Source organism: Alexandromys fortis, unplaced genomic scaffold (assembly GCF_014885135.2).
Source record: "Alexandromys fortis isolate MF-2015 unplaced genomic scaffold, M_Fortis_MF-2015_v1.1 scaffold_65, whole genome shotgun sequence".
In the NCBI taxonomy this organism is placed as follows: domain Eukaryota; kingdom Metazoa; phylum Chordata; class Mammalia; order Rodentia; family Cricetidae; genus Alexandromys; species Alexandromys fortis.
In genome coordinates, this window is record NW_026067986.1 from 1,225,004 (window position 1) to 1,244,642 (window position 19,639).

The window sequence follows — 19,639 nt, forward strand, 5'->3', positions numbered from 1 at the left end:
TCCGTCCATCTATCCCACATGTCTCTACTAATCTGCACAAAGTCTTCTAGGCACGATAGATATGAATTATCGCCCGACTGAGTTATGACTGTCTTTGTGCTTTGCAACTCAGTGTTTGAAGGTATGCCTGCGGCTGGAGTTGATTTCCTCTGAGCTTGGCCTCTCCCACACTTCCGGCTCCTCAGGTAGACTTACTTGACAGCCCCCACCGCAGCAATTGCCCCGAACACAGCTGGTCTCCCCACCTTTCCTCCAAAACCTCCACCCACGCGTTTCACGTGGCAGGTGATCTTGTTGCTGGGGATGTTTAAGGTAGAGGACACTGTTTTCTGTGAGAGACAAGGAGGTTTAGAGAAAAACGACAGCCAAGTGTTCCGGTTTCTGAGCTAGAGCTACAGGGCAGTGGCCAGTCACATCTGCTACAGTGTGGGAGTGGAGAGTCCGCTCATTTCTCCTTCCTTCCTTCCTTCCTTCCTTCCTTCCTTCCTTCCTTCCTTTCCTTCTTCCTCCTTTCCCTTCTTCTGTGATTTTTTTTTTTTCGAGACAGGATTTCTCTGTAGTGTTGGAGCCTGTCCTGGAACTAGCTTTTGTAGACCAGGCTGGCCTCGAACTCACAGAGATCCGCCTGCCTCTGCCTCCCAAGTGCTAGGATTAAAGGCATGAGCCACCACTTCCCGGCCTCAGGATCATTCTTTTTATTGTTGATGAGAACAGGAAAAATTTAAAACGGCTCAGGGGTCTTAGCTGCATCATAGACACCAAACATTTAGATTCTAAGTTTCTGTTAGTGCAGTGGCGGCCCCTTCACTACGGAGACTGATGGCCACGGTGGCGGTAGGCAGGCGCTGGTGGGGTTCTGCAGGAGCTTACCTGCACATGGGCTGGGTCCTGGGTGGACACGTACACGTCCAGTTCCTGGTCTTCTGTCTTCGGGATAATGAGCACTCTTTGGGTTTCCATGTAGAAGTGTTCTTGCCCTCCAACATGGACCTCTCCTGGGAAGGGCGGGGACACGCCTGGAGGTGCATGCTGGTTGGAAGCTGCCATCACGGGGCCTCATGGCATCACGGAAGTGGAATGTGAACCGCCCGCCTGCAGCGCTACCCACTGAGGAAGCTTTACCTCGTGAAGATCAAGGGGACCTGTCTCATCGCTCTGCCCTTGACGAATCAAACTTTAGGAATTTTCTCCTAGTCTGTTACTGGTTTCTCAACTCCAGAGACCGCATGGATACACAGGTGCATGGATGCACGGGGGTTCTGAGAAGGAGTCTAAGTTTGGGGAAGCTCCGGGACTTCAGAGGGCAAGCCTCCCAAGGGGCAATCATACACACCCTTGATGGCTGGATCCGAATGGTTCTTCCAGACTGTTTACCTTCAACTATCTGATCCACGTTTTCAAACGCCTCCTCGATGTTCCCTTGTTCGAGCTTCTTTTCAGGACACAGGAACGAATTGTGTTTTATGGCGTCCTACGTAAAAGGACGGAAACACGAAGCCAGTCATCCTTTTTTTTTTTTTTTTTTACTGCTGGCTGCTAATACTCCCCGTATTGTTGTCTTGTGGGACAAAGAGCATTGACGAGCTCCAGAGTAAGCAAGAGATCGGAGGAAATCAGTCCAGAAGGAGGAAGAAAACATCAAGAAGGAAGCGTGTTCAGAACTGAGGTCTAGACTCAGAGGGGTGGTTCGGGATGGCATATGCAGTATGAGGTGCCAGGAAGGGAGGCTCTGAGCTCCTTTTTTCCGCTTCTCCCAGAGATACTTAGGTAGCTATGTGCACGAGCCTCTTCTTCACTCAGGATTTTGAGAAGGCTGAGGCATTCTGATAGGGGCAAGACAGTCACATTGTCATTCCTTTGGGGGATGTGACATATTTCAACAGGGCCTTTCTAGACCTTTGTTCTTTCCCCCTCCCTTTCTTCTTTCCCCACACCTGCTTTCTGACATGAGCAGGAACCGACCCCCATGTGGAGCTCTTGGGATCTGTGGAGCGACTTACCTGCCATCGCTGATCTTGCTAACACCCCTGAACCCCTATGTCCTTCTGTACTTCAGAAAGACACCTGTCTCTTGGATTCTTGGACTCCAAAAGCCTTAGGGTTCGCAGTCTTTTAATGGGTTACAGTGAGAGTGGCTACTTTTTAATTGAGCGCTTGCTTTGTGGCAAATCACATAGCAGTTTCTTCAGCGTTGATACGTACCACACTGCGGGGAAGCTTGGGACATTCTAAGTGAGGCTCATTGAGACTAAAGAAGTTAGTAGGATAGGAGCACATGCCTTTAATGCCAGCACTTGAGAGGCAAAGGCAGGTAGATCTCTGTGAGTTTGAGGTCAGCCTGGTCTATATAGTTCCAGAACAGCCATGTATATACACCCTGTCTCAGAACATCATGTGGGTGCTGGGAAGAGAATCATTGAACCATCTTAGCCACCATAACATCTCTCCAGCCCAACTTTCCCGTTCCAAAGGGAGACTGACTGGCCCTACCTACCTCGATGGTGAAAATCATAGGCTCCAGGTCCTCGTAGGTGATTTTTATCTTCTCGGTTGCTCGTTTTGCCTGAACATCAGTCTCTGCAACCACGGCACAGATGATCTGGCCCACACAGAGCACCTGTAAAGTACGTAAGTAGAGCAGGAGAGGACAGGGACACGGCTCAGTATGCAATGGCGATTGCCGTACAGGCTTGGGGACATGAGTTCAATCCTGGAACACATGTAAAGGTAGGTGGGGAGAGACACGCCTCCATAAAGCTGTCCTCTGACCACCACATTGGCCTCCATGCTCTCATCATGATAAATGAACTAATTTAAATAATTTTAAAGTGAAGAGAACAGAAGCCAGACTCAACCTCACCAGGGGCTGGCATCTTCAATGTCCTTGTTGAACAGAAATAGCCACACTGGAGTCAAATGTACTTGGGTAAAAATTTAATAATAATAATAATAATAGGAAGATATTTTTGAGATTTATTTATTTTTATTTTATGTGTGTGGGTATTTCGCCTGCCTGTCTGTATCACATGCATGTCGTGCCCACAGTGGCCAGCAGAGGGCACTGAATACTGGGAAACAGGAGTTACAGACGGTTGTGAGGGGCTTTGTGGGTGCTGGGAATCGAACTCAGGTCTTCTGGAAGAGCAGCTGGTGCTCTTAAGAACTGAGCCATCTCTCCAGCTCCATGTTTAGACAGTTTTATTACGGGAGCCCCAATAGACTGATAAATGATAGTCAACCTCTTCTGATGGATAAAAAAACAAAACAAAACACAACACCAAAAAAAAAAAAAAAAAAAAAAAAAAAACAAAACAGAAGGCCCCACTGATCTTCACGAGGGGAGGAGAAAGTGTGTGGGATTCACTGGGATGTGAGAGTAGTTAGAACTCAGTGAGAGTCTTCCTATGCCAACCTCTGTGATAGGCACCTTGGTATGCACTTGTTTAACTCCTGTGCTACGGTGAAGCGTGCTATAACCATTCCTCCCTTAAAGAGGGTGGACCCCAAGGTAGTTGAAAATGCAGGAAAAGAAGCTGAGGTGCTCTGGCTCTAAGTCGGGGCGGGGGGTCAATAAATGACTGTTGAGTTGGAATTATAAGGCCAGCAATAGCCAAGATGACTTAATAAAAACAGAGCAAGTGAAGGTGAATGAGACCTCTTGAGAGTTCTGGTCCCCCCCTCCTTTCTAGATCTTTCTAGAGCATTCTCTTCTGATATTGATCAATTCCTTGTCAAGTAAATAAACCCCAAAGCACATAGTGGCTAAATCAGATTTACGATTCGTTTTTGCTTAATGTGTTATTTCCTAACTTCAGAAAGGCAAGGTTGATAAAGGCATCAGGGTAGAGAGGAGCCAGGGCCCTGGTACTTCTGCATCTCAGTAGTGGAAAAAGCCAGGAGACAAGGGCAGTTGACCTCCAGGGGTCCTGGGGTGACGATTTGTACAGGCATCTGGGGAAACGTGTCCCATTCCTACCTCTTCTACAGCCAGTAACTTGTCATCGTCGGCACCATTGGCTCCTGGAATATCCTCAGCTGTTATCACATCCACCACACCAGGTAGGGCAAAGGCCTCAGATGAATCGATGGAGCTGAAGATAAGGAGACGATTAAGAAGGAGAGAAACAAAAAAAAAAAAAAAAAAAAAAAAAAAGAAGGAGAGAAACATAATCTAACTTTGAGGGGCCTCCAAGCCAAGGGAAGGCATAGAGTATTGTTCAAAATAAAAACATGGGAACAATGTATCCAGCCTGAACAACCAGAACGGACAGTCACGGAGTAGAATCCAGGAGACCTGCTGCAGGGCCGGGAGGTAACACTTAGCTGCCAAAGAGGGGCATGGAGACAAGGCTTTGGAAGCGTGGGACAGAATTTGTTTCCTATTTAATCATGAAGTTGGTGTTTCTATGTTACCAGAGTGGCTCTGAGCCATGCATGGGGCTGCCGGGCATGAGGTTTTATGACTTAGAAGGCAAACAAAAGAACCATAACTTGTGTGTGTGTGTGTGTGTGTGTGTGTGTGTGTGTGTGTTTGAGACAGTCTAATGTAGTCCACCTGGGGCTGGACCTAGCTATGTAAGTGAGGAGGATCTTGAACTCCTGATCCTCTTGCCTCCGCCTGCTGGGATTACAGGGTTTACAGCTGCGCTGGCCTTATTTGGTGCTGGGATCGAACCCCGGGCTTTGTGCATGGCATTGTTCCATCAGTCCACTGATTGAGCTATATCTGCAGCCTCCTGTGCTCCCCTGTCACCCCGACGGTCATTTCTAGATATGCTCTCTTCCTCCTGTGGAGCTCTCTGGGTCAGGGCATTCACTGCAGAAGAGGGCACAGTTGAGGCAACATTTTAAAGGGTCTTGAAAAGTTTTCCTTTACTTACATGATTCTTGCATGAGCCCTGGTACTGGTCACCAAAGCCATGAAAAGTTCTTCATCCACTCTGGGGATGTCGTCACAAAATGTGGCTTCCCCTGTGGCATGTTTAAGACCTGACAGATGCATGATGGGACGGCCAACTGGATCTTGGAGAGGCTGGCGGGGATCCACACTCTACAGAGCAAGACAGAGTTAGATCAGGAACCTTCCAGCTCAGGTGGCCTGGGTGGCTCAGGGCGTAGCAGGACAGTTCCCTTGGACAAACAGTGGAGCAGGTGGGATGACAAGCATCATGGCCACGTCATGGTGTCATTTCAGTTGTGTGGCAACCCCTCTGAAATCGGTGAATGGACACTCCGCTTCCTCCATCTGTGGTAGCCCCGAATCCCTCCCCTCTGCTTGACAATTTCGGCCTCTTTGTCCTGCTTGCTCACCCGGTTCAGTCTGGATGTTTCCAGATGCCTCTGGCTGAGGTCTCCCTCATAGCTACAGTAAACCTTCTCCTCAACCACATTTTTGAGTGTCATGCCTTTATTTATTAATTTTTCATTCAGTGGTGTGTGTGTGTGTGTATGTGTGTGTGTATGTGTGTGTGTGTGTGTGTGTGTGTGTGTGTAGGGAGGGGAGGGCTGTGTACCAACCAGCAAGAACAGCTCATTTCTAAGCTGTCGTCCTTCCTTGCAGGTCTCTTATTTACTGACTGATTAAACATTTGCAGTTCCTGCTAGAGATGGAGCCCCTGGGCTCTGGTAGTTCCTGCTAGAGATGGAGCCCCTGGGCTCTGGTAGACACTAAACAAAGCCCAGCAGAATATCTCTTTAAAGAGATGACCTGCCCTTGAATCCCTCTGGTGGAGCAGCCCTGTGCTCCTCCAACGCCAGCTCTTGAGGTTCAGAGGCTCCTGACTCCCTGTGAATAGCGATTTCTCATCAGCTTATCTCTAGGTGTGGGTTTCAGTGAACTCAAAGGCACTGACCTGGTATGTTTGGACTCCCTGGGGTAGTGTGACCTGGAAATCTTCCAGAGCACTCAGGAACCGGTCTGCAATCGCTGGATAGTGCTGGCTGTCCTGGAAAGACTCAGCACAGTGAGACAGACTGGTTAGAGAAAGACTAGTCAGTCTGGATCGAGCTGGGTTTGGATTATGTGGAATGGCTCCTAATGTACCAAGGGACGGCTTAGTAACCCCCCCCCCCCCCCCCCGCAGGGTTTCACGTTTTATGATTCTGGTACCCTCTCACTCCCTATCCAAGCCAGAGCTTGGATGACTGACTGGTTTGAATCTGATTTCATGTCCCTGGATGGAAGGGCTGCCAATGAGTTCAGAGGTGGTGTGTGTGTGTATGTGTATGTACGTGTGTGTAAGGTCTACCAGTGAGTTCGGAGGTAGTGTGTGTGTGTGTGTGTGTGAGGTCTACCAGTGAGTTCGGAGGTGGTGTGTGTGTGTGTGTTTAGGCTGGATAAGTCATCCCAGAATAAGTTTGAAGCTATAGTTCACAAAATGAAGAAAAATCTGAATGTTTTTGTTCCAGGATCTTTTTTTCTGAGGCAGGAAGACCACTCTGGTGTCCTGACTGAGAAACGAAGCGCAGGTCTCCATCTCAAATTCAGAGGTTGGGGACCCCATCTTTGGGGATAGTGGCCATGGGGCAGGGGTGGCTGAGGAACAGAGTATAGGGAAGGGGGAGACCTGTGCGCGCAGTCAGGGAAGGGTTGAGGCTGAGAGTGCAAGGCAGGGGGAACAAGCGTGGCCGTGAATATTTTAACTTCTTCTGGAAGGTTGCAATCAGAAAATCTACGAAGCCATCAAGGCATTCATATACGTATGTTTTCGATGTTTTGAAGCATAAAAATTTGACGTTATATTTCATCTTGATTACGAAATTCTAGACTAAGCAAATTGAAGCCACAGGTCCACAAAGCAGACCAGTGTTTGTCTGGACAGGGTGGGGATGAGGACACGGAGGGGGCGAGGGAGTTCTTTGGGGTGAAGAAAATGTGCTGCATTTAGTTAGCGTTGGGCTCCACAGGTAGACATTTGTGTACTAAGTTAAAAATGGGTGGGTTACATTATAATTTATTATTTGTCTCCTGTGTTACTGTAAATTATGCCTCAATAAAGTTTAAGAGGAAAAAAAAACAAAGAGTGGAGAGAGAGACTGGGTACCTTTTCGGTGCTGGGGCACAATAAACACTGAGAGCTGATGGTGGTTTATCAGCTCCATCAGGGCCAGATCCCAGGAGGAATGCTGGGCTGACAAAGACTACCCCAGATCAAGGGTTTCTAGACAATGATAACAGGCTCCCCACAGGATAATTGGTTCCGCTAAGCTAGGAGCTCCTGGCAGCAAGGAGCTGAGAGAAGCCAGTATTATGGTTTGAATTTCATCTTCCTGGATGGCTATGTTGAAATCCAAGCCTCAAGAAACTCAGAGTGTGACCTCTCCAAACAGGGTGGGATGTGACTATGGGGGTAAAGAATTAGATTTGGTTGCCATTATGGCTGGCGTCCTCTTGGAAGGAGAAGTTTGGGCCTAAACACTCACACGGGGGCAGCTCTGTGTAAAGGCAATGGCAGGCCGATTGCGGCAAGGTCGCCGGCAAGCCACCAGAAGCTAGGCCGTGCCACCAGGAGCCATGCACAAGGAACGGAATAAGGCCTCACAGCGCTCAGGAGGAACCAACTCTGACGGTGCCTCTCTTTTCTAATTTATTATTCAGTTTGATACAAGTCTCACTCTGTAGCTCAGGCAATCCTTGAAACTCATTGTGATCTCCCTGACTCAGCCTCCTGCGCGCTGGGATCACAGGGGTGAGTCAGGAGACTTCACCTTGGGCGAGGCCTTCTGGCGGCAGAACTGTGAGCCCATGACCACGCGTGAGGACGGTCGTCACTGTCCTCCAGAGCACTTACGGCAGACTCCGAGGACAGCTTTAGTTTTCTCCTCAGTCCCTGCAGAACCTCCAGGTAGAACTTGAAGAGGAAGCTGACCATCAGAGTCCTCTTGAACTCCACTTTGCCTCCTAGAGCTGATCCCGGGAGCGAGATTTCTTCCAGAAGGTGCCTACAAGCCTCGTCTAGCAGGAGCGCATTCCAGTGCCTGGTACCATGGGAGGCGAGAAGGACCGGTTAAAGGGCGGTCTAATTACACAGAAACCGACATTTTAGAGTTCCCAGGATTTTCCTTAGAAATCGTGTTAACAAGGTGTTTGGAAAAATCAAAACCTGGGAATCTGCTCCAAGCGGCACGAGAATCGTGCCTGGGTGAGAAAGGAACCTTCCCCACTGCGAGAGTGTAGTAGAATCAGAATATTCTAGAACAGAATAGGGGCTACTTGGAGAGGGCCGCTGAGTGTTCATTTGCAGGAGAAAAGGGACATGTTTGAGAAAAACATCACTTGCTGAATGGACTCAGGCCTGGGCTGTTGTTGTGTCTCTCAAAAAAGTGGCTTAACTGAAGCCAAACAACATGGAATCAATTGCTGTGGAATAATCCTCTTGTACACTGCAAAGATTTGTCACTTGAATTGGTTTAATAAAACGCTGATCGGCCAGTAGCCAGGCAGGCAGTACAGGCAGGGTGACCAAATTTAGGACGATGGGAAGGGAGGAGTCAGGGGTCTCCAGCCAGGTGCAGAGGGAACAGGAGACGAACATGCCATGGTAACAAAGGTACCACCATGTGGTTGAGTGCAAATAAGAAATATGAGTTAACTTAAAAGTAAGAGCTAGCCAGGCAGTGGTGGTGCATGCCTTTAACCCCAGCACTTGGGAGGCAGAGGCAGGAGGATCTCTGTGAGTTCGAGGCCAGCCTGGACTACAGGAGCTAGTTCCAGGACAGGCTCCAAAGCTACAGAGAAACCCTGTCTCAAAAAAAAAAAAAAAAAAAAAGCAAACAAAAAACCCATAAAGTAAGAGCTAGTTAGTAATAAACCTGAACTATTGGCCAAGTATTTATAATTTATATAACTCTGAGTCAATTATTTGGGAAGTTACTGCCAGGTATTTGGGAACAGGTGGGCAGGAGAGAAATGTCCAGTTACAATTAATTCAACAAAATTAAAGAAGGAACAAGCAGTGATATTTTTCTTCAATAAGTCTGGGTTTCCATCGTTCCAGGGCTTTACCAACAACTGTCAGGGTCAATTCGTTTTTCCCATCATCAAGGCTCCCTCTAAAGCACAGCGCTCATCACTGACCTGCCAAGGAGCTGCTGGCAGGATCTGTGTGCACTGACAGTGGCCGGCCCCACCCCGCCAAAGGCGATGCTCAGGTCCTCGATGGTGTCTGTGCCCTCACTGAACAGGACTCTCATGCCAGCGTTCACATCGGGCAAAGCGTTGTGATGGCACTGGGCCTGCCGGAAGGCAGACACAAACTCCCACTGAGGAGACAGAAGCCATTCGGGCGTATCGGATATGTCAGGATGAAGAGCTGGGTTCCCTCTTGGTGCCTCTAACTAATTAATCACTTAGACGGATGTAATGGGACACAGAGGGCAGTTGGCTAAATGAGAGACGCTTGGGTTGCCTTCTTGCAGAGTGAGAATGTTCTTTTTAAAAAATTCATTTATTTATAGCCGGGCGGTGGTGGCGCACGCCTTTAATCCCAGCACTCGGGAGGCAGAGGCAGGCGGATCTCTGTGAGTTGGAGGCCAGCCTGGTCTACCGAGCTAGTTCCAGGACAGGCTCCAAAGCTACAGAGAAACCCTGTCTCGAAAAACGAAAAAAAATTCATTTATTTATATTTTTATTTTTGTATATAAGCCTTGTTAATTATTTGCTGCACATGTGTCTAGAAACCCTTGGAAGCCAGAGGAGGGCATGCAAGGCCCAGAGCTGGAGTTACAGACAGTTATGTGCCCTGTGTAGGTGCTGGGAACAGAACCCAGATTCTCTGTAAATGCATAAGTATTCTTAACTGAGGAGTCTCTCCAGATACCCTTAAAAGAAAGTTGGAGCTAGGTATGGTGGCGCACACTTTTAATCCCAGCACTCGGGAGGCAGAGGCAGGTGGATGTCTGTGTACCATGTGCATACCAGGTTCCCATAAGGGCGAGGAAAGGCTGTGAGATCCCCTGGAACTAGAGTTACAGATGGTTGTGAGAATCCACGTGGGTGCTAGGAACTGAACCTAGATCCTCTGCAAGAGCAGTAAGTACTCTCAGCTGTTGAGCCTTCTCTCCAGCCCAATGCTATACCAGTTTGCTAGCTTTTGCCTTTGCACTTTCGGATGGGAAGGCACGTTCAAGTTTTTGTTCTGAAGGGAGGACTCAAATACCATCCATAGCTGGAACGTAACTTAAGACTTCATTATGACCTGCCACTGCTTTGTATGTGCGTGCATGCGTGTGCGTGTATGCATGTGTGTGTGTGTATGTCTGTGCATGTGTGTGTGTGTGTGTGGTATTGCTACTCCTCTGGAGTCAAGCACAGCTTTGGAGAGAGGCCTAAGGAACAGAGAGTGAGAGCATTAGGCCACCTCCATAATTGGCTGGGTGACCACAGCAGCCCAGTATGCTGGGTCAGGGAACATCTGGAGGCCATGTGTTCCTGTAAAGCTCTCGGGGTTGGCAGGAATTCGGGGGTGGGAAAGCCAAGCTAGGACTCCAGCTTCCTGTGTGTCAGGTAGAGAAGCTCCATCTTCAGCCAGGGAGCCTTTGCCCGTGGGGAGCGTGACCACAGGCCTTCTGCCGGTCACACCCCACAGCTGCGGCAACTGCCAAAATCCACATCCTGGAGCCACTTGCTCAGGACAGTCCCAGAGGCTTGTGGCTGAACCAGTTTGTGGCAGGTCAGGAAACAGTTTCAGGGGACACCGTTATTTTCCTTCCACCTGGCTTCAGACATTAGGGGTGACCGGGCTCCAGACTGACTGGGAGAAACAAACCAGCCGGTTTCTTACCTTTTGAGAGTGAGGGATGTACACAGATGTCAAAATCTCCTCTGGCTTCAGGTCCTCACTCGCCAACCCAGCAAGGAAAGATCCATCGAGGGGAATCTGCCGTGCGCCTACTGTGGAAAGAAACGGCATTTCTGCGGTCAGGAGGAAAGCGAGCCGGATCTGTACTTTCGGAGGCTGGCTGCAAGTGGAGATGTGTGCCCTCTGCTCAGAGTGACAGATGCAGAGGTCGGTGACTCTGTTAAGGCATCCCCTTTTCCTCCACTGTGCGCGGCACTTGTTTTCCCGTCAACGCTCACGCCGTGCCTGCTACCCCTGTGAGTTTTCATCCTTTAGCCAAGGATATGAACTGAGGTCAAGGCTGTGGTGAAACTTAAGCTAGCACTGGATTTACTTTTGCTGCTAGCAGAGTTCAGCTCACGCTCGCCACAGTTTTGTGTTCCTGACACACAAACACACCTTTAAAGTAAACAGCTTGTCAAATCTGCCCTGGGCTCAGCTAGTCACCCTTTGGGAGACGACAGCACTATCCTCAGGCTTTTAACATATGGATTGCAAGTTTTAGGGTACAGGATGTGCCCTGAAGAGATCAAACCATAGCAGAGGGATAATTTGAGTTCTATTTCCACACCTTACCCCCCACCTCTGCACAATTGGCACCGTGTTGGTTGGAATGCCAGTATTGTTGTAACTTGGTGGAAAACCCCACTGATCACCGTCCACCTGTCTCGCTGCTATGCCAGTGAGTTGACACCTCTGGAGTGACGGAGGTCTGCGTTAGCTCTGGCAAAGTTGGGAGAGCAGAAACTGTAAATCAACAGTAACTACAAACATCCAATAAAACGAGAACAGAAGGCCCTGGGCAGGGACCTCACCAGCATGGTATCCCTAGAGTTTCAGCTTTTTGACCATTTTGTGGGTTAAACTGGGGTCATCCCAAACTACAGGCCTGGTGACCTCAGAGAAAAGCCTGGGTCAGCCAGCATCCTTAACCTTCTGTGCCCTCCCTCCTAACAGTCTTCAAGTGATGGCCATTGGCCGGCCTCTCAGCCCCTAAGCTTTTCCCCACCCCACTCCCAGCAGTGAGTGCAGCGAGCCGGAAGTCCGCAGCAGCAGCAGAGGTGTGGCTGCTGCTTCTGCATCCCTGCGCCTGGGAGGTGGCAGTAGTCCAGATCTCCTGAGGGGGTGGGAGGGACAGAGGTGAAAGCATTGGATAGGTGGTCAGGTAGTCCAGAGGGAAGGGGAGGGGTATTTGAAGAAGAGTACCATAGAGGGGGTAGTGTGTGTGTGTGTGTATGTGTGTATGTGTGTGTATGTGTGTATGTGTGTGTGTATGTGTGTATGTGTGTGTGTGTGTGTGTGTGTGTGTGTGTTTTCTTAGACTGGATGTAGAATGAAGGCAGGAGCCTTGCTCCCTTAGGCTATAGGAACACACCCTCTGCAACAGGCTGGGTCCCCCTTTAGTGTGTTCACCCTCAAGAGAGTGTTTTTCTACACAATCCTGGCTGTCTTGGAACTCACTATGTAGACCAGGCTGGCCTCGAACTCACAGAGATCCTGCTTCCCCTGCCTCCTGAGTGCTGGGATTAAAGGTGTGCGCCACCACGCTCAAACCTCACTCTCTTTTTCAAAAAGATTGATTTTTATTATATTTAGTTATGTACAGGTATCTATATGTGGTTATGTTTGTGTAAATGTTGGTGACCACGGAGGTCCAATTCTGGAGTTGGGGTTATAGGCAGTTGTGAGCTGTCCAACATGGGTGCTGGGAAGCAAACTTAGGCCCTTAGCCACAGCGGGACATGCTCTTAACTGCAGAGCCATTTTTCCGATCACATCCTCTTTTCTTTAGAAGATTGGTTTTTATTGTTAAAAATTATATATAACATATAATTGTCTATCTCTGTGGGTCTGTGCCGTGAGTGCTGGTCTCCACAGAAGCTAGAGATGTTGAGTCCCCCAGGGACCAGAATTGTAGGCAGTTGTGAGCCACCTAGTGTGGGTGCTAGGAACTGAGCTCTGGTCCTCTATAAGAGCAGACTGTCCTGTCACCCTCTAAGCCATCTCGCCAGCACTCTGAACCTTACGCTCAAGTCAGCTCTTGTTTGTCACCCCTGGTCAAGCAAGAGCACATCAACTAACACATGAGCATGCGTGTGTGCATGCGTGTGTGTGTGTGTGTGTGTGTGTGTTCAACAGGAAGTACCTCTGCCTGTTGTTACAATGTATTTTCTTCATGACAGGGACTCCCCACAGTGAACGGGGAGTCTGTGATCCAGGCTACTACTCAATGAAATTTTTTAAGAAAATGTAAAAGTGTAGACAGGCAGTAGTGGCACACGCCTTTAATCCCTACACTTGGGAGGCAGAGGCAGGCAGATCTCTGTGAGTTCAAGGCCAGCCTGGTCTACAAGAGCTAGTTCCAGGAAAGGCCCCAAAGCTACAGAGAAACCTTGTTTGAAAAACAAACAACAACCACAAAAATAAAACCCAAGTATAAGGAAAAGAGACAAAAAGCTCTCTAAGAACTGCACAGAACATAGTTTACCTTCTGACAGCAGGTTGAGGGTGGCTTTGCCCACAGAGAGAATAGGATTCAGGTCTGAGTAGCAATGCCGGCTTATAACGTGTCCACCTAAGGTCTGAGGAGAGAAAATGACAGCTTGGTTAGTGTCTCGGGTCTTCTACCTTCCTTATAGACATCTGCCTCGGATCCTCTTAGGGTGTTGGAAGACTCAAGAGGAGTCTTGGCCACCATCGATACTCGAGGATCCATGAATATTAGAAGGCAGCTTTTAGGCTTAGTTTGTCTGACCCCCCCATCACTCCTTGGGTTCTGCTTCCAACCCCTAAATGCAACTGTCACCCTCTCCTTGGTAGGCTCTTGTGAGTATGTATGGACATCTGGAATATCTTGAGAGTTTTCACAAAGACAAGGTTCTCTGCAGACTTCGCAGGTGCAAGGATGTCCACCACACTGCTCAACAGATGTATGACGCGTATGTGTGTTTGGAAAACCAGCCAAGACTCGTTTCCCTTCTTATGACAATGGTTCTCTAGCTGTGGTTTGACTAGCACAAAGTAAAAGGTTTCCCAGCTTGCTTTAGGTACTAGACTTCTGTTAATGGAGCCTAAGATTAAATCAGACTTTTTGATAGACTTGTCAGAAAATTAGCAAGACCATGATGCCCTTTGTGGCTTAGCTATGGTGTTGAATTTCATCCAGAATTTTCCTGAACATTTCACTAACTATCATTTGTCGATTTAAGAATATTTGTCAGTTGGCCTGTTGTTTTGCCCCATTTGGCATGCTACTTCTGCCCGTGCTTATCTTGACGTCTCAATGAGAAGGAGGAACAAGTGTGAGCCCAGCGATGGACGGCAGGAAACCCACCGCCATGTTCCGGATCTGCTGCCCCGCCAGGCTCCGAAGGTGTTTCAGGAGAGCTCGGTAGGTCTGAGTTTTCTCCTCCGGGAGCTCAGAGATGTTCTCAGCCAAGATGTCCTTCACCTGAGCCAGGCTGCAGCAGGCGCCGATGGTCAGTCCTGGAAAACAGGTTGTTTTCGTCGGTGATATGGAAGGAGCAGAGCCGGCATCACCGCGGTAGGGTCTCATTTACCATTTGGTTAGTGGTGCTTTCTATTGTGGCTGCTCAGGGGGTCACCAGGAGCTTCCAGACCAGCTAAATCAGTCTCTGGGAGTCAGGCTTTCTCTCTTATTTTTATTGATTGATTGAGCCAAAGTCTCTCACTGGCTTGGAGCCTATTAAGTAGACTGGGCCCTTGCCCATGAGCCCCAGGGGTCTGCCTGTCTTTACCACCCAAATATTGTGATTCCTAGGTGTCCTACCTTGCCCAAATTTTCTAGGTGAACCTTGGTGATCAAATTTAGGTATTTATGCTCGCAAGACCCAGATAGCAGAGCCAAGTTCCCCAGTCCCAGGCATAGGGATTTTAAAGGCCCCAAGGTGATCTCCTGGGTAGCCAGGGATGGGACCTGGGGCCACACTTGTCTTTGGACAGGTGTGAAGAAGTAGAGGTAAAGAGAAATGCTGGTGGTAGACTCTACTAGAGCCTCCCATGATTCTCCTGAGTGACCAGAATTACTATGTGATTGAGGGGAATGAATCTGACAGCGTTAACACAGTGCCAAAGATCGAATCCCTAGGTCATGGGATTCAAATTCAAATAAATCAGAAGCTATTTTTTGGGTAGGAAAGAGTTTTCATGCAAATCAGAGGGAGGAGACCAATAGTGTGGAACAATGGTGACCTCTCCCTGGCTTCACTGTTCTCACAGGGTTTGCGATGATGCAATGTCATGGGGTGACATGATGCCACTACCCCAAGACCTCCCTAGAGGAACTACTACCTGATGACTTCTAGCTAAAAGCACATGAATCCTCAACCCAAGTAACGAACAAACCAAGTTTCTATTTACTTGCTTCTGTAAAGCAAAGAGACAAAATAGTCTGTGTATGCCCCTTAATGCAAACTACCCCCGTGCTGTGTGTCCCTTCAGTATACTCTGGCATGACAACATCTCAAAATTTAACAGCCAATAATTTAGTCCAAGAAGACCTGAATAGGAATCAAAATAGGCAATATTTTGGATTCAGATCTTCCAACTCTGATAATCATAACCTCCAAGAGGGACACTGGCCAATCAAAACCAACACATTCCAAGGACATGGCTGCCCGAGGCTTCCCATTGGTTGGCAGTGTTGGGTGTGGGGATATTCGGGACTCACAGGAAGAGGTGAAGGCAGCCATGGGTCAGCGCCCAGGAGGACTGGGACCATGCCTCTTGCCAACTGACCAGAAAGTAATCCAACGCATTGACGGAGGCTGGAATGAAACCCGTGAGGACTGGCAGGATGTGAGCAAGAGCTTCAGGATTTCTCCTCCGTAGGAGGAAAGGGGTCAAACCAATACAGGAAACTGTGTGGTCACCCAATCCGCCCGGAGCTGACCTTTTAAAATAGATCCATTACTGCTCTCAGTTTTCATAATGAAACTTCAGTGTACAAGTTTGAGTTGACCCCGCTTGTTGGATACTAATAGTCCTGAGTCTGTTTTTTAGCAGGTTTCAGATTGGGCTTGGATTTTTCTCTTGCTGATTCATCTTTGAGGGTATCCCACCCTCCTACATAGCTATATTTTATCAATATTGAATATTCTTGACACAGTATTTCTCTGTCTTTGCCAACATACCCCATCGCTCTCCCTGTTTCACTAACCTCAGCTCCCTTCCTGGATGGGAGAAGACTAGCAGCTTTTATTATTATTATTATTATTATTATTATTATTATTTTATCCACATGCCAAACAAATCTCACCTGAAAACTGTTCACTAAATCATCCCTCCTTTCAAGAACATCAGCCTGAAGTATCTGTCTCCTGTTCTAGCCTCTCATCAAAGATGCCCTAATGAGATCTGGTCCTATCTCAGACCCCCCACCTGTTGATTCCTTATCCCTATAAGTTTGACTGGCACCTACTCCTTACTTTCTGTAGCCAGAGACAGTGGTGCATGCCTGTGACCCCAGAACTTGGGAGGCCGAGACAAGGTGGTCATGGTTTTGAGACCCATCTGGGCTAGCTAAGGAGATTGTGCCTCTAAAAAAAAAAAGTCTTTTTAACAATAAACTAAAACTCAAACCCCAAATTCCTGCCATACTTTTGGAGGAGCCTAGCAGAGCAAATGACTTGTCCCTAAGAAGGCCCTGGTCCTTGTTAGGGAAGAAACCTGACACAAACATCTCGCTATTATTTAGGCAAGAGGTTTTGCACAGAGACCAGAGTGGCTCATCACTGCCTCTTTTGGCTCTTTGCTTGTTTTTGGTTTTGAGACAGTTGAAGCTTGTAGCCTGGAATTCCTGATCCTTGTTTTCCCTCATTCCAAGTGTTGGGATTACAGGCATGAGCCCATGAGCCGCCACACCCTGCTCCCTGCTTCTGGTTTTCACACAGATGGAAAAAGAGACCGTTCAACCCTCCACTGGGGCATGAAATGCCAGCTGCCTGCTCTATTGCTCTGTCCCCACAAGAGTTCAGACTCCAGCTGAGGCCGGACGGACCATCTGGGCCATTTTCATCGTACGTTTTTCCCCTCCACAGGATTTCTGTTTGATTTTCTTTCTGGTTACAGAACTTAACTTGCATTCTGGTGGCATTGGAAAGCTCTTCAACTTGCTTCAATTCTCAGAGTTGTGAATGTGGCTGCCAATGGGGGCAGACTGAGAGGCCATCGATAATGGCACTGGGACCTGTTTCTACTGCATGTACTGGCTTTTTGGTACCCCAGTCTATTTGGATGCACACCTTACTAGGCCTGGATGGAGGGGGGAGGGCCTTGGACTTCCCACAGGGCAGGGTACTCTGCCCTCTCTTAAGGAGGGAGGAGGGTAAGTGGGAAACAGGAGGGGAATGGGAGGAGGGGAGGAAGTGTAAATTTTTGAATGGAAAAATAAAAAAAAGAAATAAAAAATTAAAATTTAACTCTGTGCCGCGTGGGCCCATCAGGTAGAAAGACAGCGATGCTGGGACTGTCCATAGTAAAGACAGACCGAACCAACCGTGGGTGGGATATGGACGACGTGTAGTTTAAAGAAACCTTCACAAAGTGGCGCTGTCCACCACAGAGATTTGATCCCGGCTGGGGGGTGTGGGGTGTGTGTGTGTGTGTGTGTGTGTGTGTGTGTGTGTGTGCTGGTTTGGGCACTGCTGATTTCAGTGCACACCCTGCACCGCAGGAAGTTTCCTTATGGCCACTGGAGGGCAGTCGTGGTTCAGCTTTAAGCGAGGCAGGGACAGTGCGTTACTCAGACATCATAGTCTGTGGGGCTTTCCTTTGGCTGAGGGACCACACTGGGCAAGGCCACCCCTGCTCTGGAGAAGGGAGTGGCCAGGGCAGTGGGGCTTCTGAACTAGGAGTGGGTGACCTTGTAACCTGATGACCTTGGGTGAGTGCGCTTTCTTTTCGCAGCTCACGTTCTTCATCTACAGAGGAAGGATTGGGTTAAAGTGAAGATTTAAGGCCCCTTTGGGGACTCATATAAGGCGATCAGGGACAGAGGGGTGGGTAAAGTGACCCTCACCTTTAACACGGCTATTTTTCTTTCATTATTTCTTTTATAAGGCTTGGAGACTCGATGCTTGATGTTAGAGAAAGCTGGGAACAGGAAGGCTAACCAGCCCTTGGCAGGAGAACATTCTCCTGCTGCAATTGTCGTCAGCTTAGGCTGATTATCTGGACCCCAGTCTGTGTGTCCTTCTGTATCCTCTCTGTCCACCTAACGCACTACCTGGGTTGCTCTACGTGGAAGCTGGCAAAACTCACAAAGGGAACCCACAGCTTGCGAATATCTGGGTTGAAGCGGGGATTAGCAGGCTCACGGTTTTCACTGAAATCTGCCTTTCATGGCTGTTGAGAGAAGCCAGAATGTAGGACGCCTGGGTGACAGTGGCTGGGCTGACTTCAGCACCTTCCCTGTCCACCAAAGACCCTCATAAACACACAGTGACCTACAAGCCATTCTTGACTGAGTTGTTAGTTCTGACGGAGTCCCTGTTGCTCAAGTTAAGGGTGTCATCGCTACTGTTATAATTCCTCACATTCAAATTCCTGACCAACTCATTCGTCTCCACCCCCTACTCCACCCTGAATTAATCTGTTAGCCACTGGATAAGTGTGCAAGCCCAAGACTAAGCTCTGGGCGATGAAGAACGGAAAAGAGTAAGGCCCATTTGCTCAAAGGTTTGCCGTGTATCTCGAATTCAAATCTTGCACATTCCTGTCTACATAGAGGATTTGACTTTAATCCGCACTAGGGGGCGTTTGAGGATGTCATGAGTAGATAGGAGTGCTTGTTTGTAGGTCTCTGTCCCCTTTGACGCCATTGTTCCTACAACACACAGAGCACAGGAGCATCAAATATATTCTCCATCTCTCCTCTCTTGCACTTTGTCGTCTCTGGGACACCATGACACTTGCCAGAGTCCTGCAAGTGAGTACCCCGTCTCTAAGGGTAAAGGTTAGAAAGCTCATCTTTTCCTCCCTGGAGCTCTGAGAGTGAGGTTGGCAGTGGAGATACACTTCCACGTTAGCGGAGGAATGATTAGTTAGAGATAGGCCTCGTGAGATAGACGCATGCGGGTGGATTCAGTGAGCGCAAGGTTCACGGCGCTAATCTCTTACTAGAAGATGAGGAACTCACCGTCACTGTTTTTAGTCACTGTTTTTAGATCAGGAACTCTAGCAGGAGAGAGGAGAATTGGGTAAAAGTGTCCTTGAGACTTCATGGCTGGTCCTGATTGGGAAAAAAAATGAGTTTTAGAGAAAGAGAAAAATGCCTTTTCTTCTACGTTGAAAATTTCTCATAAAAACATTCATATAAAGCTTAAACCTTGATAATTAATGTCTATGGATAGGAAAGCAATGACTCATATATCCCTTTGCCCAATGTATGGATTCATTTACTTATATTCTTGCTACATTGTAACCAAAAGGGGAAGCTTTTAAAGTGCTCTTTCACAGAGGCATATAAGATATTCGGAGCTGCATATAACAATATTACTGGGCATGGTGGTGCACACCTTTAATCCCAGCACTCAGGAGGCAGAGCTAGGCGAGTTCAAAATCTGTGAGAGGCCAGCCTGGCCTACATAGTGAATTCCGGGCCAGCTAAGGTGACATAGGGAGACCCTGTCTCAAAAGCGGCAATCAAAAAGCCAAATCAAAACAAAACAGAGAATGTTTGCGTGACTCAGTGGTAAAAACCAGCTGAGCTTATATGAGGCTCTAGGTTTGATTCCCAGCATGGAAAAAGAACGGCATTTATGGGCTGAAAGACACTTAAG

The 19,639-nt window shown here is 48.3% G+C and overlaps 1 protein-coding gene across 1 annotated transcript in view; it reads right to left on the reverse strand.

Annotated features, from left to right (window-relative positions):
* Positions 1-19,639, reverse strand: part of LOC126511776 (aldehyde oxidase 2) — a 69,997-nt gene that overhangs the window by 32,287 nt on the left and 18,071 nt on the right. The window contains exons 10-22 of the mRNA XM_050159161.1: positions 18,997-19,089; positions 14,173-14,324; positions 13,327-13,420; positions 10,782-10,891; positions 9,077-9,261; positions 7,791-7,977; positions 5,853-5,945; positions 4,881-5,050; positions 3,977-4,091; positions 2,495-2,617; positions 1,375-1,471; positions 871-995; positions 196-329 (exon numbers count right to left, since the gene is read on the reverse strand). Of these exons, the coding sequence (XP_050015118.1) occupies positions 196-329; positions 871-995; positions 1,375-1,471; positions 2,495-2,617; positions 3,977-4,091; positions 4,881-5,050; positions 5,853-5,945; positions 7,791-7,977; positions 9,077-9,261; positions 10,782-10,891; positions 13,327-13,420; positions 14,173-14,324; positions 18,997-19,089 (1,678 nt within the window). The remainder of the gene's footprint in view (positions 1-195; positions 330-870; positions 996-1,374; positions 1,472-2,494; positions 2,618-3,976; positions 4,092-4,880; positions 5,051-5,852; positions 5,946-7,790; positions 7,978-9,076; positions 9,262-10,781; positions 10,892-13,326; positions 13,421-14,172; positions 14,325-18,996; positions 19,090-19,639) is intronic.